At 46.0% G+C, this 17513-nt stretch overlaps 1 protein-coding gene across 2 annotated transcripts; it reads right to left on the bottom strand.

Annotated features, from left to right (window-relative positions):
* Positions 1-2049: 2049 nt before the first annotated feature.
* Positions 2050-15201, bottom strand: asic1b (acid-sensing (proton-gated) ion channel 1b). 2 transcript variants are annotated; one of them, XM_041241705.1, is made up of 10 exons: positions 13736-15201; positions 12784-12934; positions 9443-9570; positions 7963-8113; positions 7566-7622; positions 6999-7152; positions 6472-6563; positions 5923-6002; positions 4677-4782; positions 2050-4424 (listed from the first exon to the last, which is right to left on the bottom strand). In XM_041241705.1, the coding sequence occupies exons 1-10, from the start codon at positions 14309-14311 to the stop codon at positions 4291-4293; spliced, it is 1629 nt and encodes a 542-aa protein (XP_041097639.1). In that variant the 5' UTR covers positions 14312-15201; the 3' UTR covers positions 2050-4290. The 2 variants fall into 2 exon arrangements, with proteins under 2 accessions (XP_041097639.1, XP_041097640.1); XM_041241706.1 differs by having other exon boundaries at positions 4681-4782; positions 13736-15198.
* Positions 15202-17513: the final 2312 nt, after the last annotated feature.

Below are 17513 nucleotides of genomic sequence, written 5' to 3'. Positions count from 1 at the left end.
TTCCAGTTTGGTGAAGCCAATGCATCCTGCAGACACCACACTCAAAATTCACTTTCTCCTTGTTTATGATCCTTTTTTTTTGTGTGTATTTCTATTGATGTGCAGAAGTTACACTTGGACCCCTGTGTGGAGTCCTAGACTGACGATCAGGGTCTCAACACTTTTAAGTGTCAAGATTTTGAGGTGAGCTGTCTGGTTCTGCTCTCAGTCCCCACATCGTAGCTGATCTGTGCTGTCGAATCTCTAACTGGAGAGGCTAGGCAGAACCTAGCCTCTCCAGCTCTCCTCGCCTCTCTCCAAGCGCTTTGATTAACTGTGATTAAGAGTTTTCAGTGTGCTGGAGTACCGGGGAGGAGTGTGTCGAAAAGGGTGTAAAAAGGTTTTTAGTCAGCCTTTCAATCCGGTGGAGAACTAAAATATTAACCCTTTACATCTGACAAACTCCTGTCTAGAATCCCAGGCACAGTTCGTTATACTATATTTGTTAAATCAGCTGGATCTCGGATCCCCAATACTGAGCTTTCTATTCTGTATTGAATTAGTTATCTCTCAGCTCCGCAATACCGCACTGAGTTCTCTACACTAGACTGTATTGAATTAGCTGTGTCTCAGATCCCCAGTACAGTACCAATTTCTCTAACTAGACTGTTGAATTTGCTGGCTCTCAAATCCACAGTATTGGTATATATAGCTCCATTCACTAACCCTTTCACATATTTGATTAAAAGAGCAGGGATTTTTTTAGACACTGTGTTGTAGCTGTAAATCCTTCCCTGTATTAAGTGGACATTCACCAGCAAAGTAGTTTGTAGTTCTTGATGTCACCATTAACCTTTCTTTCCATTAGCAGAACACTGCAATCGATGGGCCCGCCCACGCATCAGAGTACTCTCACTTTATAAAGAACCATAAAGAAATAAAGGAGGCCTAGAGCAGTTAACTGCCTGATCTCTGAAAGGGAGAAAGGGATAGCAGCTAACCTCAGTGCAGCCACCCCATCACTGCCAACATCCCTTAGCGGTTCATAGCATGGAAAAGAGGATCGATTATCATGCAGTGGTTATAGACAACCTGTCCTTGGTAATAATGAATCACGTTAACGGGCAATTTGAGTGAAATGCTTTTAGTGTAAAATTAAAAACATGCCAGTGATTTGAGATGAAAGCCGCGTTCCTCTAATGGTGTTATGTAACGGTGGTGTGCAGTTCAAGTCTCTGACTGACTGCTGTGCACAGGGGGGGGGGGGGCTGTCACCTCAGAGCCACATTCGCCCTTTTACGAGTACAGCCCAGGCGCTGTAGGGGCAGATCCGGATAGGGGCAGGGGGTAGTTTTTGTATATTTCAGGAGTCCACATGTAAATGACTTGGCTACAGTGTGGTGTTACTGCCCTGCACGGGCTGAGTGGGTGTGTATGTATGTTTTTGTTCTTTTTAACTGCTCTCAGAGTCTCTATTTTCTTCCACCCCACTCTGGCCTTTTTTTTCCTGTGTATCTTTGTTTAGGGACTTTTTACCAGACCTTCCTAGTTATCAAAGGTGGAGGCAACTTCACCTAACCGTACAAAATCAAGTGAGTCTGTAGTTTAGACTCTTGCACCTGCTCCTGGACTGTAACCAGTGGGGAGCATTGGTTTATTACATAAAGCATGAGTTATGTAATAGCTGAGTTATGTAATGCATGAATTAGATGAGACATTCATCAAGAGACAGGGGTTCCAGTGCAGTTGAAATGGCTCAGGGTTTGTGGTTTTAATAGCAGCGGCTGCTCTGCTATACTTGGAGAGGTGGGGGGGGGGGAGGCTGCCCCCCCCAGGGTGTTGTAGCGTTCTGAGCAGTTCGCTTTCCACCCACCGTCTCAGTCTTCAGCTGCACTTCTTAATATTTTAATATTTCAGTACTTGATATACCGTTTAAGCCCCCGGACCTCCAAGCAGTGCGTGATGTGTGATGATAAATATGAGTGACTGCGTAGGGGTATAAAACACAAGAGCTGCTGAACTTTTTCAGTTTGCTTGGAGTTGCAAGAAAAGTAAAGCTTACTTTCAGTCGCGGTTTTTTAAAAGTTTTTTTATTTTTTTTTATTTTCAAAACTTTTAACTCCATGGAGTACGAGAGGTTGCCCTGCCAAGACTTAAACAAAACAAACCATATAGCCCAGGCATTTAAACAGCTGAGCATAGATAGGGAAATTAACATGATGCAATTATACAGGCAGTGACTGGAGTCGTTCTACTTGCACTATCGATGTGATTTACACACAGCATGCCATTGTATGGGTAGTGCGTGGAAATCAATAGGGGGGAAGCAGCTGGTTGGTTAATGGTAGGAAAAAGGGTGTCAATGAGAATTTCCACTCAGACAAACTGAAAGCAAGGATAGCAAACTGGCAGCTTTTGAATAACCTCAGGTTTTATGGTCAGTCTTTTTATTATTTCCAAGAATATGTTGAGACTATCAGGCGATATGTTGAAGGTTTTTTCTATTTGTAAAAAAAAAAAAAAAAAAAAAAAAAAACCTGTTGGGTAATATAATACAATATACAGTTATAATAATAATGATACTATTAATACTCATAATCATAGTAATAAGTATATTTGTTACATTCTGCTCTACATTGGCGGTAGGTTTGTGCTTCAGAAGATGAAGAGGTACAGATATAGACAGACAGACGGAGCCCGAAGCTTGAACCGGGAGCAGCAGAATTGTTTGGTAGGACAGAGAACCTGCTTTCGAACCCAGGACTCGGACTGAACGAGATGGTTTTGCCCCTTGCCTGTACTTCGTCGATCCTGCCTCTGTCCTGTATGACAGCTGGGCCTCTGTAGGGTTGGCAGCCGATCCCTGCTCATTTCTACAGAGGGTCTCATTAAACTGATACATTCTGCTGTTACTGAATCTGATATTCCTGCAGCTCGCAGCAAGTAAAAGAGGTCAGGGAGTTAGCACCCAAGAGAATGCGACCCACACAGCCATGCATACTCGTATGTACGCACACACACCGGCATAGACACACACAACCTTCCCTACTCGACTCAATATCGACACACCTTCATGCATATACACACTGTACATACATACACACTTACAGACAGACATATTAAGATGCAAGCTATTGTGAAATTCATACCGATAACCTAAATAGCTGCCAATTGTATGTGTGTACTGCTTGACGCCAAAACATCCTACAGCGGCAAAGTGAATGCTGTCTAATTTTACATGTTGATTGTTTAGTTATTCTAGCAGTTTAAAAACTCACTGAGATAGCTACCTCTTTCAGTTTACTAGTGCAGGGGTGTATGCAGACAGCTACTGCATTCATTCATTCGAGAGATAAAGAGACTGTGTATGGACTGTATGCACACACACAGAATCGCACAGACACATACAGCGCGTACGCAGAACCACACTCTAACATACTGGACAGACATTCATACTAACACAGCTAATCGTGCTCACTGCTATAGCAAAGCTATTCCTGAAGAAGGCTGTACAGATGCGGATGCACACTGTTCCAGCTTCCATGGAGATGAGTAGTTACCCACTTATTCACAAGCACAGGCGCACACCCACACACACCCACAGAGACACCTGCACAGAAAGAAACACATATACAGAAACACACACTGATATACTTATCCGTGCATGCACACAGAGACATGCATACACAAAGTAACACGCTCACACACACACACACACACACACACGCTGGCCCACACCCATTTCAGACTGGTTTTGTCTCTGCTATTGCCCAGCTATAACCCTGGAGTTACTGGAGAGAAATAAAACAGCTGTCTGTGTTGTTGTTTGTTTCCATAAGAACTGAAACAGATACATGCCTAAAGAAATCCACTGCAGATTCCCAGTACCAGAGCAGGCTGCAGTGGCATAGAGAGCAACACCTTGGTAATGAGGGGAGCGTCGTTACCTTCGAATGAACTCGTCTACAAGGAATAGAGAGCTCTTCTAAGCAGTTTCGTAAGCAAGACAATTGTGTTACTACTGCCCCTGGGTCCAGGTGTTTCTAACGAAGCGGCCACAGCCCGTCTGAGATTAGAAAAGAAAAAATATAGGAACTGGAACCGGAGCAAACGCTTGAGTTACACGTCTCTGTTTCCGGCTTGTGTTGTTTTTTTCTTTCATTCTTTTAAAAGTTGGTAGAGTCTTTTGAACAGTTCCTCAAATGTATGTATTTTCCTCTATATTCTGGAATAGTCCCTTAAATTTTTCCAGTACGGGGGACAGTCTTTCCCGTGCTCTTCCTCTGTGTTGGATATGTGGTTGTTATGACTTTAGGAAGGTGCCCCCTCCCTCAGCTGCTCTGATTGGCTCAACACGTGAAGTCTTCGAAGTTGCTCCGCCCAGAGTGATGAGGTGGGATGTTGCCGGGGTACGTGGATGGGGCTTGTAGGCTCTCGCATGGGACCTGTAGAGACACACACACACCACCAAGTTAGTCAGGGGCACAGACGGTGCAATGCAACTAGGTACAATCTCAACGCAGTACAGGCTACAGTGCCTTTATAGCTGGGGCCAGATTTTATTATTTCTACTGAAACAGTATTTTATATCATGCTTCTCGATGTTATGAGGGAAAATATAAATGTGCCAGAGGCCAAAAAAACTTTGAAGAACACTGCAGTACAGCTTCATCAAGGGACGCCGGGCGGATAGTTACTGACGTGATGTTTCACATCGTCCAGGCTCAGCACCACTCCCTTGTCGTTATTGTTCCTCTTGTGCTGTTTCCGACACAGGGCCCGGCGCATCTTGTGCTTCACCACCTGGAGAGCAGAGAAGACAAATAAAGTATGTGCCATGGTTTTTGGAATCTGTCTTCCATTCATTAAAATCAAACGACCCGGTTCCAAATTAATTACTCTGCGCGGCTGTGCAGATGGGGATTGATTCAGAGAAAGTAAATCTCAGAATTCGGCTGATGCAGGTTGAAACGCGATTGATTTTTCATACATCGTACTCGTTACATAATCAGAGAGTTCTGTGGTGTTTTCACTCGGAAGGAGAGCCGTAAATAAACCACTTGACCACTTCAGGGGCTCGGCCAGGTTATTCAGCGCTCCTTGTTTGTGGAATAACTACAGCGCTCCACAAACGTTCATGAAGTATCCTCTATTTGTACAGACATTGCCTCAAAACCACTTGGCTGAGGGACCATTTACCTGTACCTGTGTGGCTGCTTGGGATGGATTCAGCTTGAATCCACAGTCAATTGCACTCTTTGCTCTTGTCATCTAAGCAGCTGGATGGGGATCCCCAGGTCTCCAGAAGTGAAAGGCAGGAGTGTCTAGTGATTATAGGACCCCCGCCCCCCCGCCCCTTCCTTCAGGTTGCAACGTTCGAATTACTTGTTCCCGGGAGACAGCACGTGCAGGGTAATTAGACTAGGGAAAGTGATTGCAGCTTATCGTTCACGTCTTTATCATTCTCTCTGTTCATTGAGATCAGACCCAGAGGAGTGGGATACTTGGGGGCCAGCAGAGTTCCTGTGGTTAGGCTGTGTTAAAGGGCACCTCTTCTGTACCCAGCCTACATGGAGTACTCTACTCTATCCTGTACCCCTGTACTCTCTGTTCCGACCACAGTTATCTTTTATGTGTTATAGGCTGATTTATAAATCACGTACAGTATGAGAAATCAACCAATCACCGTTATGGATTTGTCTAAATCCCAGTAAATATTATCTTGTTAATGCTGTCATCTGGTGCATGGAACTTCCAGCACAGTTCAAGAATCCAGACTCAAACTGCAAGGGATTACATCTAAGAGACACCTTACAAGCAATGTGTTAACTTTTCCGTAACACTTCATTTTACAGACAGGAAGATATGTAGAGATTGTGGCAAAGGGGACAGAGTGCAATAAGACGCTGGTGTTTCTCTATTCTTGACTCTCGGGCCTCTTACCTCGTACAGGTAGTCGAAGAGCTCCAGGATAGTCAGGAGACTAGCTCCGATGAACAGCCCCATCTGCCCCCCGATATCTCCTGCAAAGGTGGTACAAGAGCAAGACGGGAGCCAAGATCAGCGCACAAGGCTATGCCACGCTTACTTCAAACCCCCTCACCCTCACTTCAGGACTGTTTCCGCTGTTCACGATTGTGTTGTAGGGATAGTTTCAGATTTTGTTGTTCCATCCATCTCTCTCCTCCATGTTGGTTTGTACTTAATAGGTCATTAAGCTCTGTCCTTCTGTAATAACTAGTTGCTACATTATTTAGTAAAAAGATAATGATTTAATAATTTGTGTGTGACTCTTGAATATTGGAATCAATAAAGGAAAAATTGTAATTACTGTTTGAACATGAATTGTTATAAGGTAGTATTAGTTATAAGGCAGATATGTCACACACACCCTCTCTCCTTGACTGCCACATTTACCTACGCTCCCTTCCCGCCCCGGCTCTCGCTATCGGAGGTGATCTCTCTTGTTCACCGCTCTGCTCCCCAGCTTACCCAGCAGACCTGCCACCTCGTAGGCTTTCTTCTGTTCGATGGTCTCGTAGTTCAGTGCCTCAAAGAAGATATCCAGAACCAGGATGTTCTCCCTGTCCACACATGCAACACAGGAGAGGGGGGGGGGGGATAAGGGGAAAGAAAAAAGGATGAGAGAGGGAGTAAGGAGGGATAAAGAAGAGAGAATGAGGGACTAGCCAGACTGCCTCCTGGTTCGATGGGGACCCTGCCAACATCCCTTCATTGCTGCACTAAACGTGATCTTTTCAAGGACAGCTTGTTCCATTTCTCTGAGTAACAGCATGTGCAGGGCGCGGTAGCATGCTGTTTCATATTAGTGTTAAGTGGCTACTGTAGTGCTCATCTTTAAAAGGTAGACTGACTGTGCTGGAAAGCTGTGTGTTTAGACTGCTGCACATTATTATTAGGTGCTGGTAATGACAGTGCTGAAGAGCTGAGAATGCAGTGTGTTACACTAGTGAGCATTATTATTAAGGTGCTGGTAAGAATTGGAGAGGGATACTCACGCGATGTACTGCTCGGACTTGTTGTATTTCTTGGCTAGGTACCTAGCGGACGCTTTGCTGGGGATGCGTACGAAGGACAGCTCCTTGTTGTAGCGCGTCATATTGCACGGCGTCTCACACACGCAATAGTCATTATCCTTCTCCACCAGGAAATCTGCAAAGAGAAAAACAAAATGGCACACTGTTCACGATGGTGCTGCCCTTTGAAACGTTTCATCCGAAACTGTCAAACACTCAGCAGAGCTGAACTTAGGCTAAAAGAAGCTTTAATACAGTCAATGGCAAACGTTTTGAACGCCTTCAAAACCCAAAGCATAGCAAAGTTTAATAAAGGATATTGAAAGTGTGATCTTATTATATACCACAGTACAGTCAATGCAAGTGTAGCAAAACGTACAGTAGTGAAAAAGTGGTGAGGCACAGAGAAGGATGGTAAAGCATGGGGAACCCTTTGCAGTACATGTATGGGGAAAAGCATGGAACTATACTACAAAACAGGCATGCAAATTTAACTTGTACTTTATAAGTGGAAAGATAGAGGGATGGAGGAATGGAGGCGGGACTTACCAAGGGCAGGATCAGCACATTCCTTATACTGCTCTGGAGTGCAGTATGGGGCGTCTCCTGAGATAGAGAGAGTGAGACTGAGCAAAACAAGGATAGAGCTGGACTCCTCATTACTGCATTTGCTGTTTGTAGCTCTCTATTTGTCATGCTTACTAACTACTCCAGCAACAGCAAAAGAAATAAAAAAACAGCTTCTGAAAAGGCTCCTCTTGGCTGTCTGTGGGGTGGGGGGGATTGTTAACCCTTTTTGACCTACCACGATGGAAACCTCTGTGTTCCGATCCCATCGTTTTTTTTTGGGGGGGGGGGGGGGGGGGGGGGGGGGTTTGCAGATCAATGCTAATTGCTCCAGGGGGGCCACGTGGATCCTGGGGGGGTGAGTTGCGCTGGTGCCTACCTGGCATGTGCACCATGCGGCAGTTGCAGTTCTCCACCAGGTAGCGCGTCTCGCAGTCGATGCGGCAGGCCGTGATGCTGTAGGTGTCGAAGAAGTCCGAGTCAATGGGCGTTGACTTGCAGTCTCCCCAGGGAGGGGGGAGGTAGACCAGCTGTGGAATCAAATAATGAGACAATCTTAGGCTGCCAAGAATGTTTTGCTTCTCGCATTGGCAACAAATGACTTCAGTTGAAGTCACCGTTAGTCAATGAAATTGGCTTCAAATGAAAGCAGCTGGACAGTCACAGCAGTGATGTCTCCTAAAATATAAACTCCAATTCCTTCGAAGGAATGGGAACTGGAATTGGAATTTTAAAAAGGGGATTGGAAACGGAATTGAACTGAAAAAACAGGAACTGACCCCGACCCTGCTGGGAGTTGTTTGACAAACTGGTGGGTTGTTTTCTCGTGAATGCCGCAGTTATTTAGCATCGGAAAAAAAATCTGCTATAGATAAAACACGTTCATTAATAATTCATTCAAGTCAATAAACTGCGCATTCCGCTTCCTGCGGCAATTCAAAATTTTATTTTTATTTATTTGTTTTTTGCAGCTGTAAAAAAAAAAAATTAAAAAAAAATTGCCTTTTTGTAACAGGCTCTTGGGTGGTGAGGAAAGCTTTCTGGCTTTCTGCTTCGTGATTCATAACACAGTCACCCAAACCTTTCATTGCTCATCCAATGCAGAGAGTGCTTTATATACACAGGGTACAGCAGTGGAGGTCAGATTCCACTGAATCTGATCAGAGTCAGACAGGTAATTGGGTTACATCAAGCGCTGCCCTTGAGTGCAGCGGGAACATCATTTAGTTGGGAAGATTTATTCATGCAAAAAAACGAACAAACTCTTAAGTGGTTACATCTCCTTTACAAGAGATTTGGGGGGGGGGGGGGTCTATTTAAATCATCTTAAAGTATCCAAACAGACTCTTTACTACATAGATCCTGCTGGAGTGAAAGCAGGACAGTTAATGTCCTGCTTTCCCCAACTCTCTACCATCCACCCATCCTCCTTCCCAGTGGTGCAGTCCTGAATCTGAAGGTACCGGATCGCCACTAAAATACAGATTTTCTTAAACAGTAATTATTATGCGAATATACATTTTATTGGTCTACTGAACTTCTAGTAGCACATATACTAGGTAATGCTTGTGTCTCATTTCTACACCTGGTCCTAGTCCATGCACTGTTGCTGTCATCTGCATCAGCATTTCTAGTCTTCTTGAAGAAGTAGTTCACAATAGAAGAAGTTCTTAATGCTATTTTCATTGCACCAAGAGGATTACTGTCTGAATCAGACTGTTGTGCAGGGGATGTGAGTCATGTGACTTAGCTTGCCTGTTATGAGTTCCGGCTTGATTGCACTACTGCAACACTGTTGCGCAGCGTTCCCGCTCATCTACACCACTGCTCCCCCCCCCCAAGCTGTGGCCCTTTCTTACCCGCTGCTCCTGACACGATACAAAGGTCTGGAAGCCAGGCGCCACTCCGAAGCCCAGCTGGTCGATGAAGGGGGGCTCATCCTGAGTGTGGATCTGCACTTTAATCCCAGCCTCGAACGAGGTCTCATCTAGCAGGGGGAGAATACAACCTTTACTGTATAGAGCGCCTTTCAAGCCGAGCATCAGCAACACTAGGAAACACAGGCTCGTTATTGTACTATGTATGTCCGGGGCAACCACAGAGAACCGTACAGTTTTTAAATATTGGTCATTTCGTGGGGGGCGGAAAGGATAAAATCTCCAGTTAAAGTTCCCCAACCGGCAATAAACAACTGGCATTTAGTTTCTTCTTTTAAGCTGAGGTAACATGAAGCCACTTTTTCAGGAACAGCAGCTTGAAATCTGGTTCCAGGAGACCTAGTTTGAGGCAACTTTGCTGTGTCAAACCCCAATTCTCCTCTGGTGTGCCGTGCAGTGGCCTGAAACCTAGTCTCCGGAAAACAAGTTTCAAGCCACAAAGTGGCTCTGTGTTCCCTCAGCTTTGTATTCAAGACTTCCCATCAGTCAGGAATCACAGATTTAATATCATATATTCTGCCGATTTTATTTTGAGGATGTTAAATCAGACAGCCAAATCCTGTTGCTTAAAGACACGGCCGTTCCTCTTTGCGCAAAGACATTTCACAATGATTACATCTGTGAAGTCTGACTTACGGGGCCACTCTCTGTACTATTGCAAGAAGAAAAGAGCAATTGCTGTTTTTTTTTTGTTTTTTTTCTAGAGATTAAATGTTAAGTCTCCTGATCACAGCTTGCTTTTTTTAAATTACATATTCAAATTCAGTACAGCACTCGGAGCGTGCAATGAAAAATGAGAATTGAATTCAGGATTTCTCTGGATGGTGTGCGGTCACGCTCTGCAGCACCGGTGAAAAGGAACGGCATTATCAGACTAACGCTTCCACTCTGCACACGGTGTTACATGTAATTAATTACATATGAGAAGGAAAGTCTCCCGCGTCCACTCTGTCATCCTGACGTTTGTGTTTCTTGGGTAGTTTCATTTTTTTTGTAAGAACTAGACTAGTGCTCATTATTATGAAGGTGCTGGTAATGACAGCGCTGGAGAGCTGAGAATGCAGTGTGTTAGATTAGTGCTCATTATTATTAAGGTGCTGGTAATGACAGCGCTGGAGAGCTGAGAATGCAGTGTGTTAGATTAGTGCTCATTATTATGAAGGTGCTGGTAATGACAGCGCTGGAGAGCTGAGAATGCAGTGTGTTAGATTAGTGCTCATTATTATTAAGGTGCTGGTAATGACAGCGCTGGAGAGCTGAGAATGCAGTGTGTTAGATTAGTGCTCATTATTATTAAGGTGCTGGTAATGACAGCGCTGGAGAGCTGAGAATGCAGTGTGTTAGATTAGTGCTCATTATTATGAAGGTGCTGGTAATGGCAGCGCTGGAGAGCTGAGAATGCAGTGTGTTAGATTAGTGCTCATTATTATTAAGGTGCTGGTAATGACAGCGCTGGAGAGCTGAGAATGCAGTGTGTTAGATTAGTGCTCATTATTATTAAGGTGCTGGTAATGACAGCGCTGGAGAGCTGAGAATGCAGTGTGTAGATTAGTGCTCATTATTATTAAGGTGCTGGTAATGACAGCGCTGCTGAGAGTGCAGTGTGTTAGACTAGTGCATTATTATTAAGGTGCTGGTAATGACAGCGCTGGAGAGCTGAGAATGCAGTGTGTTAGATTAGTGCTCATTATTATTAAGGTGCTGGTAATGACAGCGCTGGAGAGCTGAGAATGCAGTGTGTTAGATTAGTGCTCATTATTATTAAGGTGCTGATGAGCGCTGGAGAGCAGTGTGTGTAGACTAGTGCTCATTATTATTAAGGTGCTGGTAATGACAGCGCTGGAGAGCTGAGAATGCAGTGTGTTAGATTAGTGCTCATTATTATGAAGGTGCTGGTAATGACAGCGCTGGAGAGCTGAGAATGCAGTGTGTTAGATTAGTGCTCATTATTATGAAGGTGCTGGTAATGACAGCGCTGGAGAGCTGAGAAGCAGTGTGTTAGATTAGTGCTCATTATTATGAAGGTGTGGTAATGACAGCGCTGGAGAGCTGAGAATGCTAGATTAGTGCTCATTATTATTAAGGTGCTGGTAATGACAGCGCTGGAGAGCTGAGAATGCAGTGTGTTAGATTAGTGCTCATTATTATTAAGGTGCTGGTAATGACAGCGCTGGAGAGCTGAGAATGCAGTGTGTTAGATTAGTGCTCATTATTATTGAAGGTGCTGGTAATGACAGCGCTGGAGAGCTGAGAATGCAGTGTGTTAGATTAGTGCTCATTATTATTAAGGTGCTGGTAATGACAGCGCTGGAGAGCTGAGAATGCAGTGTTTAGACTAGTGCTCATTATATTAAGGTGCTGGTAATGACAGCGTGGAGAGCTGAGAATGCAGTGTGTTAGACTAGTGCTCATTATTATTAAGGTGCTGGTAATGACAGCGCTATTAGTGCTCATTATTATTAAGGTGCTGGTAATGACAGCGCTGGAGAGCTGAGAATGCAGTGTGTTAGATTAGTGCTCATTATTATAGAAGGCTCATTATTATGAAGGTGCTGGTAATGACAGCGCTGGAGAGCTGAGAATGCAGTGTGTAGATTAGTGCTCATTATTATAGTGCTGACAGCGCTGGAGAGCTTAGTGTGTTAGATTAAGGTGCTGGTAATGACAGCGCTGGAGAGCTGAGAATGCAGTGTGTTAGATTAGTGCTCATTATTATGAAGGTGCTGGTAATGACAGCGCTGGAGAGCTGAGAATGCAGTGTGTTAGATTAGTGCTCATTATTATGAAGGTGCTGGTAATGACAGCGCTGGAGAGCTGAGAATGCAGTGTGTTAGATTAGTGCTCATTATTATGAAGGTGCTGGTAATGACACAGCGCTGGCTCATTATTATTAAGTGCTGAGAATGCAGTGTGTTAGATTAGTGCTCATTATTATTAAGGTGCTGGTAATGACAGCGCTGGAGAGCTGAGAATGCAGTGTGTTAGATTAGTGCTCATTATTATTAAGGTGCTGGTAATGACAGCGCTGGAGAGCTGAGAATGCAGTGTGTTAGATTAGCGCTCATTATTATGAAGGTGCTGGTAATGACAGCGCTGCAGAGCTGAGAATGCAGTGTTTAGTGCTCACTCTTGTTAAGGCGAAGGAAGATGACTGCGTGGATGTGAGCGGAGCACTCACAGTAATCAGTAATAGATTGCTTCTGTAATAACATCATCAGTAATATGTAAGAGATATTAGTAGTGTGCCTTGGCAGTGTCCTGACCTGTCTCGCCCCATACAGGCAGGTACTCGTCCTGTTGGATATCCAGCATCAGCTCCAGCCCGTTGCCTGTCCCTCCTTTCAAGGTCATGAGCAGAGGCTTGCCGTCCAGCCCCGAGTTGAAGGTGTAGCACTTCCCGTAACGTGTGAAAATCTGCAAGCAGACGAGAAGGCTTCAATGACAGGACTGAGCCCCTGAACTGCAGTCTCTCAGAAAAAAATGCTTCCCCATAGCGCCAAGCATATTAAAGTGTAATACAGCGAAAGCATGGTGAAAACGTTAAACATTGCAAAGCCCAGAGAGGTACGGGAAAGTAAGAACAAGCACGGTCTATTGAGAGGTTGCCGTGGTTACAGAAGATCTCTGCAGCACTCTAAGCTTTCGCCTCGGCTCCCGTCCCCTCGGCTTGTGCAACAGCCTAAGCAGTGTCTGTCAGAGTTAGTTACATGGGTCACAGTTATAAAAGCCTGCTGTTTTCCTGCATTGTTTACAAGGTGTAGGGCTGACGGTGGGCAGCCAGGAACACACACAGCAAACTGACATGGGAACAAGGTGGTTACATTCTTCCCTAGCGTCCCACCCTACCAGACAGAGACAACATGTCGCATTCATCAAAGATGCCCATCATAAAAGCACCACAAAGTTTAAAAAAAAGAAAGCAAGGTGGTGAATTATAGTCTGCAAATTATATTCTGTTGGCAATATGAAACGAGGTCCAAGTGACTTTCTACCCCTTATAAAAGTTCACCATAGCAAAAGTGTAATAAAGTGGCAGTGAAAGCATGGTCAAACTCAGGGGAGCATCGTAAACACAGAGGTGCGGTAAAGGATAATAATAAAAAAAACAAACTTCTGTGGCAAACTTCTTTTATAAGGGTCATACCTGCTCAGTAACCCTACTGGGTGAGTGTATGGGCGATGGCTGTATGTATGAGGAGATGCCTTGGGACTCACGGTGCTGAAGTTGCGCGGCCCGCAGAGCTCTCCCTGGTAGCGGCAGTAGAGCAACATCTCCTCCAGCTGGTGCCCCAGCCTGTCCAGGAGCTGCCTCATGGATGGATGGCTGTCCCGGGGCGGGGGGAGGAAGTGAGAGAAATTCAAGAGGCGTGAGAAGGCTGCCCAGCGCTGATCCGGTCCGGAGAAGGATTCCCGAACCCCGGGCAGGACCTGCAGGTTCCTCCCCAGCATCCCCAGCCACTGCCCGGCCAGGAATAGGTCCGTTTTGCCCATGCGGGCCGGCAGGACGCGGTTCTGATTGCAGATAGTGACTGCAGGGAAGACCAGGCGCTTGCCGTAGACCATGTGGGTTTTGCTGTGCACGGGGGATGAGAGGAGGTAGTGCACGCGGTTGGATGACCAGGTGAACAGGAGAGCCAGGGCCGTCAGGAAGGCCAGGAGCCACACCAGCCGGCGTGGGTACGAACCGGACAGGAAAATGTGGCGCAGTCCATGGAAGGTGGTATGCTTCAGGAAGAGATGGACTGCCTCGACCAGGGACCCCGGCCTAGGCTTGGACACTGGCTGGGACATCCTGGAACCAGTCAGACCAGCCCCTGAGCTCAGTCCGGTACCAGAACCATCACGGTGTTCTTCTTTCACAATCCCTGAGAGAGTGGCTGCATCCGAGCAGATGCACCAGCTAAAGAGCTTTGTTTTTCTTTTTTCGTGAAAATAGATTGAGTCTGGTGGTCAACCAGAGTTTATTTTTTAAAGCACATCTGAGACCGCGACTCTACTGCAAACTAAATATCCAAATGCGCACTCTGCCTCCGAGCGAGGGTCGATCCCCTTTCTTTTTCTTTTCTTTTTTCCTTCTTTTCTTCTCTTCCCTTCCTGAGGTGCAGCTCAAAAATATAATCCCTTCAGTAACTGATCAGTTCAATAACCTGACTACCGCCACCCAGCACAGGAGAGAATGCGATGCAGATGTTTATAAAAAAAAGAATTGATTCACATCACTACTGCTGTCGGATAGGAAACAGCAAGCAGTCCTGGAGCTGAACCAGAGCCTTTTGCAGCAAACAGATATTGTTAACACCCAGCACTGAGCCACTCTTGCATCTCTCCCTCTCCCTCTCCCTCTTTCAATTTCCACTTCTCTCCTTAGCAATAGGTTTCATTTGTTCCTCTTGCTTCTCTATGCCTCTTTCTCTCTCCCTCGTCTCCCTCGGTTTCTCTCTCTCTCTCTCTCTCTCTGTCTCTCCGTCTCTCTCATCCTCCTTTATTCTGTCCCTCAGTGTTCAGTCTCAGCCTGTCTGGGTCAATCCCTTTCCATTCTCTTTCTCACCACCTTGTTCTCTTCACTCTTTTCTGTGTCTATATATATATAATATGATCACAAATTCATTCAAAGTCTCTCTCCTGTTCTTCTAAACTCTCCCTCGCAGATGAATCTATCTCCCTTGTGTTCTCTCTCTCTCTCTCTCTCCCCCCCCCCCCCCCCCTCCCTCTTCTATTTTAGCCCAATCCCTGCTGCTAGCTTAATGATGTTGTTCTCTCAGGCTCTTAATTAGAAAAGGCAGAAATCCTGACAAGAAGAAGCTGAAGCCTCATCCTCTCAGGGGAGACACTGTCCCTGCTAAGCCACACAAACCTGAGGTGTGGAGATCACCCAGATAAACAGGAGCACTCTCGGTCGCTCATCTCCACTCGACAGACTGCAAGGGGGCCCCCCGCTTGTTAGTTTTAATTAGTGTAAATGGTGTTTACACGTGTAGCAGACCTGGGGGTACACCAAGAAAAATGTGCTCTTTTATTAAACGGCTTCCTGTACCGGATAACAGCTAGAAGAACATCTAGATCGATCCTGACTGTGCAGCGTGTTAGAACTCTGCGTCGGAAACCTGTTGCACACAAATGGTTTTTTTTGAGCAGTTTCTGAATAAATCAAATGCTTCTTTTACAGTTTAAGAACTACCTAAGCATGTTTGAGAAGGAACCTACTGTGGAAATATCCAACAGTTCCTCTCGTCTGTGGCAAACCAAGCAAAAAAAAAAAAAAAAACAGTAATGCAGGGTTTTGAAAGGGCTGTAAGCACAGAGCATGAAGCAGATTAGCAGCTGCTGTCTCTGGTAAAGCCTTCTCTGGGCGAGGGATGATAAGAGGCAATACTGTTTTTACTCAAGATCTGAGCTTCAGCTGAATTGAGCCAGGAAATGAAAAGATAAATAAATAAATAAAAGTAAAGGCTTTTCAAAAGAGTAATGGAAAGAAAATGCTTTACAGATAAAAACAGCCTCCGTGCCGCTCGAGTCCCTCTGTACGCCTACACATGGAGGGAGGAGGGGAGGGGGGGAGGGGCCTTCTGCTGTGCTGTAATATTATTAACGCTTGAATTTACTCCGATCTAATCATCATAATTGCATCTCTTGTTGCTAGAACTGGTAAACAAAGCGGACAGTCCACAAAGCCTGTTTCTGCACACAGACGGCTCAGGCGAAATGCAGGGATTGTATTTCAGGGTCCTGCCAGTGACCCCAGTGCACTGCCCAGTTTCTGTAAGGGATAGCAGCTAACCCCAGTGCAGCACCCCACTGCCCAGTCTCTGTAAGGGATAGCAGCTCACCCCAGTGCAGCACCCATCACTGCCCAGTCTCTGTAAGGGATAGCAGCTAACCCCAGTGCAGCACCCATCACTGCCCAGTCTCTGTAAGGGATAGCAGCTAACCCCAGTGCTGTACCCCATCACTGCCCAGTCTCTGTAAGGGATAGCAGCTAACCCCAGTGCAGCACCCATCACTGCCCAGTCTCTGTAAGGGATAGCAGCTAACCCCAGTGCAGTACCCCATCACTGCCCAGTCTCTGTAAGGGATAGCAGCTAACCCCAGTGCAGCACCCCATCACTGCCCAGTCTCTGTAAGGGATAGCAGCTAACCCCAGTGCAGCACCCATCACTGCCCAGTCTCTGTAAGGGATAGCAGCTAACCCCAGTGCAGTACCCCATCACTGCCCAGTCTCTGTAAGGGATAGCAGCTAACCCCAGTGCAGCACCCATCACTGCCCAGTCTCTGTAAGGGATAGCAGCTAACCCCAGTGCAGCACCCATCACTGCCCAGTCTCTGTAAGGGATAGCAGCTAACCCCAGTGCTGTACCCCATCACTGCCCAGTCTCTGTAAGGGATAGCAGCTAACCCCAGTGCTGTACCCCATCACTGCCCAGTCTCTGTAAGGGATAGCAGCTAACCCCAGTGCTGTACCCATCACTGCCCAGTCTCTGTAAGGGATAGCAGCTAACCCCAGTGCTGTACCCATCACTGCCCAGTCTCTGTAAGGGATAGCAGCTAACCCCAGTGCAGCACCCATCACTGCCCAGTCTCTGTAAGGGATAGCAGCTAACCCCAGTGCTGTACCCCATCACTGCCCAGTCTCTGTAAGGGATAGCAGCTAACCCCAGTGCTGTACCCCATCACTGCCCAGTCTCTGTAAGGGATAGCAGCTAACCCCAGTGCTGTACCCATCACTGCCCAGTCTCTGTAAGGGATAGCAGCTAACCCCAGTGCAGCACCCATCACTGCCCAGTCTCTGTAAGGGATAGCAGCTAACCCCAGTGCTGTACCCCATCACTGCCCAGTCTCTGTAAGGGATAGCAGCTAACCCCAGTGCTGTACCCCATCACTGCCCAGTCTCTGTAAGGGATAGCAGCTCTCTGTACCCCATAAGTAAGGGATAGCAGCTAACCCCAGTGCTGTACCACAGTCAGACAGTTTCGGTTATTTTAATTTTTATTGTTTT

This window comes from Polyodon spathula, unplaced genomic scaffold (assembly GCF_017654505.1).
Source record: "Polyodon spathula isolate WHYD16114869_AA unplaced genomic scaffold, ASM1765450v1 scaffolds_807, whole genome shotgun sequence".
Taxonomy (NCBI): Eukaryota; Metazoa; Chordata; class Actinopteri; order Acipenseriformes; family Polyodontidae; genus Polyodon; species Polyodon spathula.
This window is presented reverse-complemented; position numbering and strand designations above follow the sequence as displayed.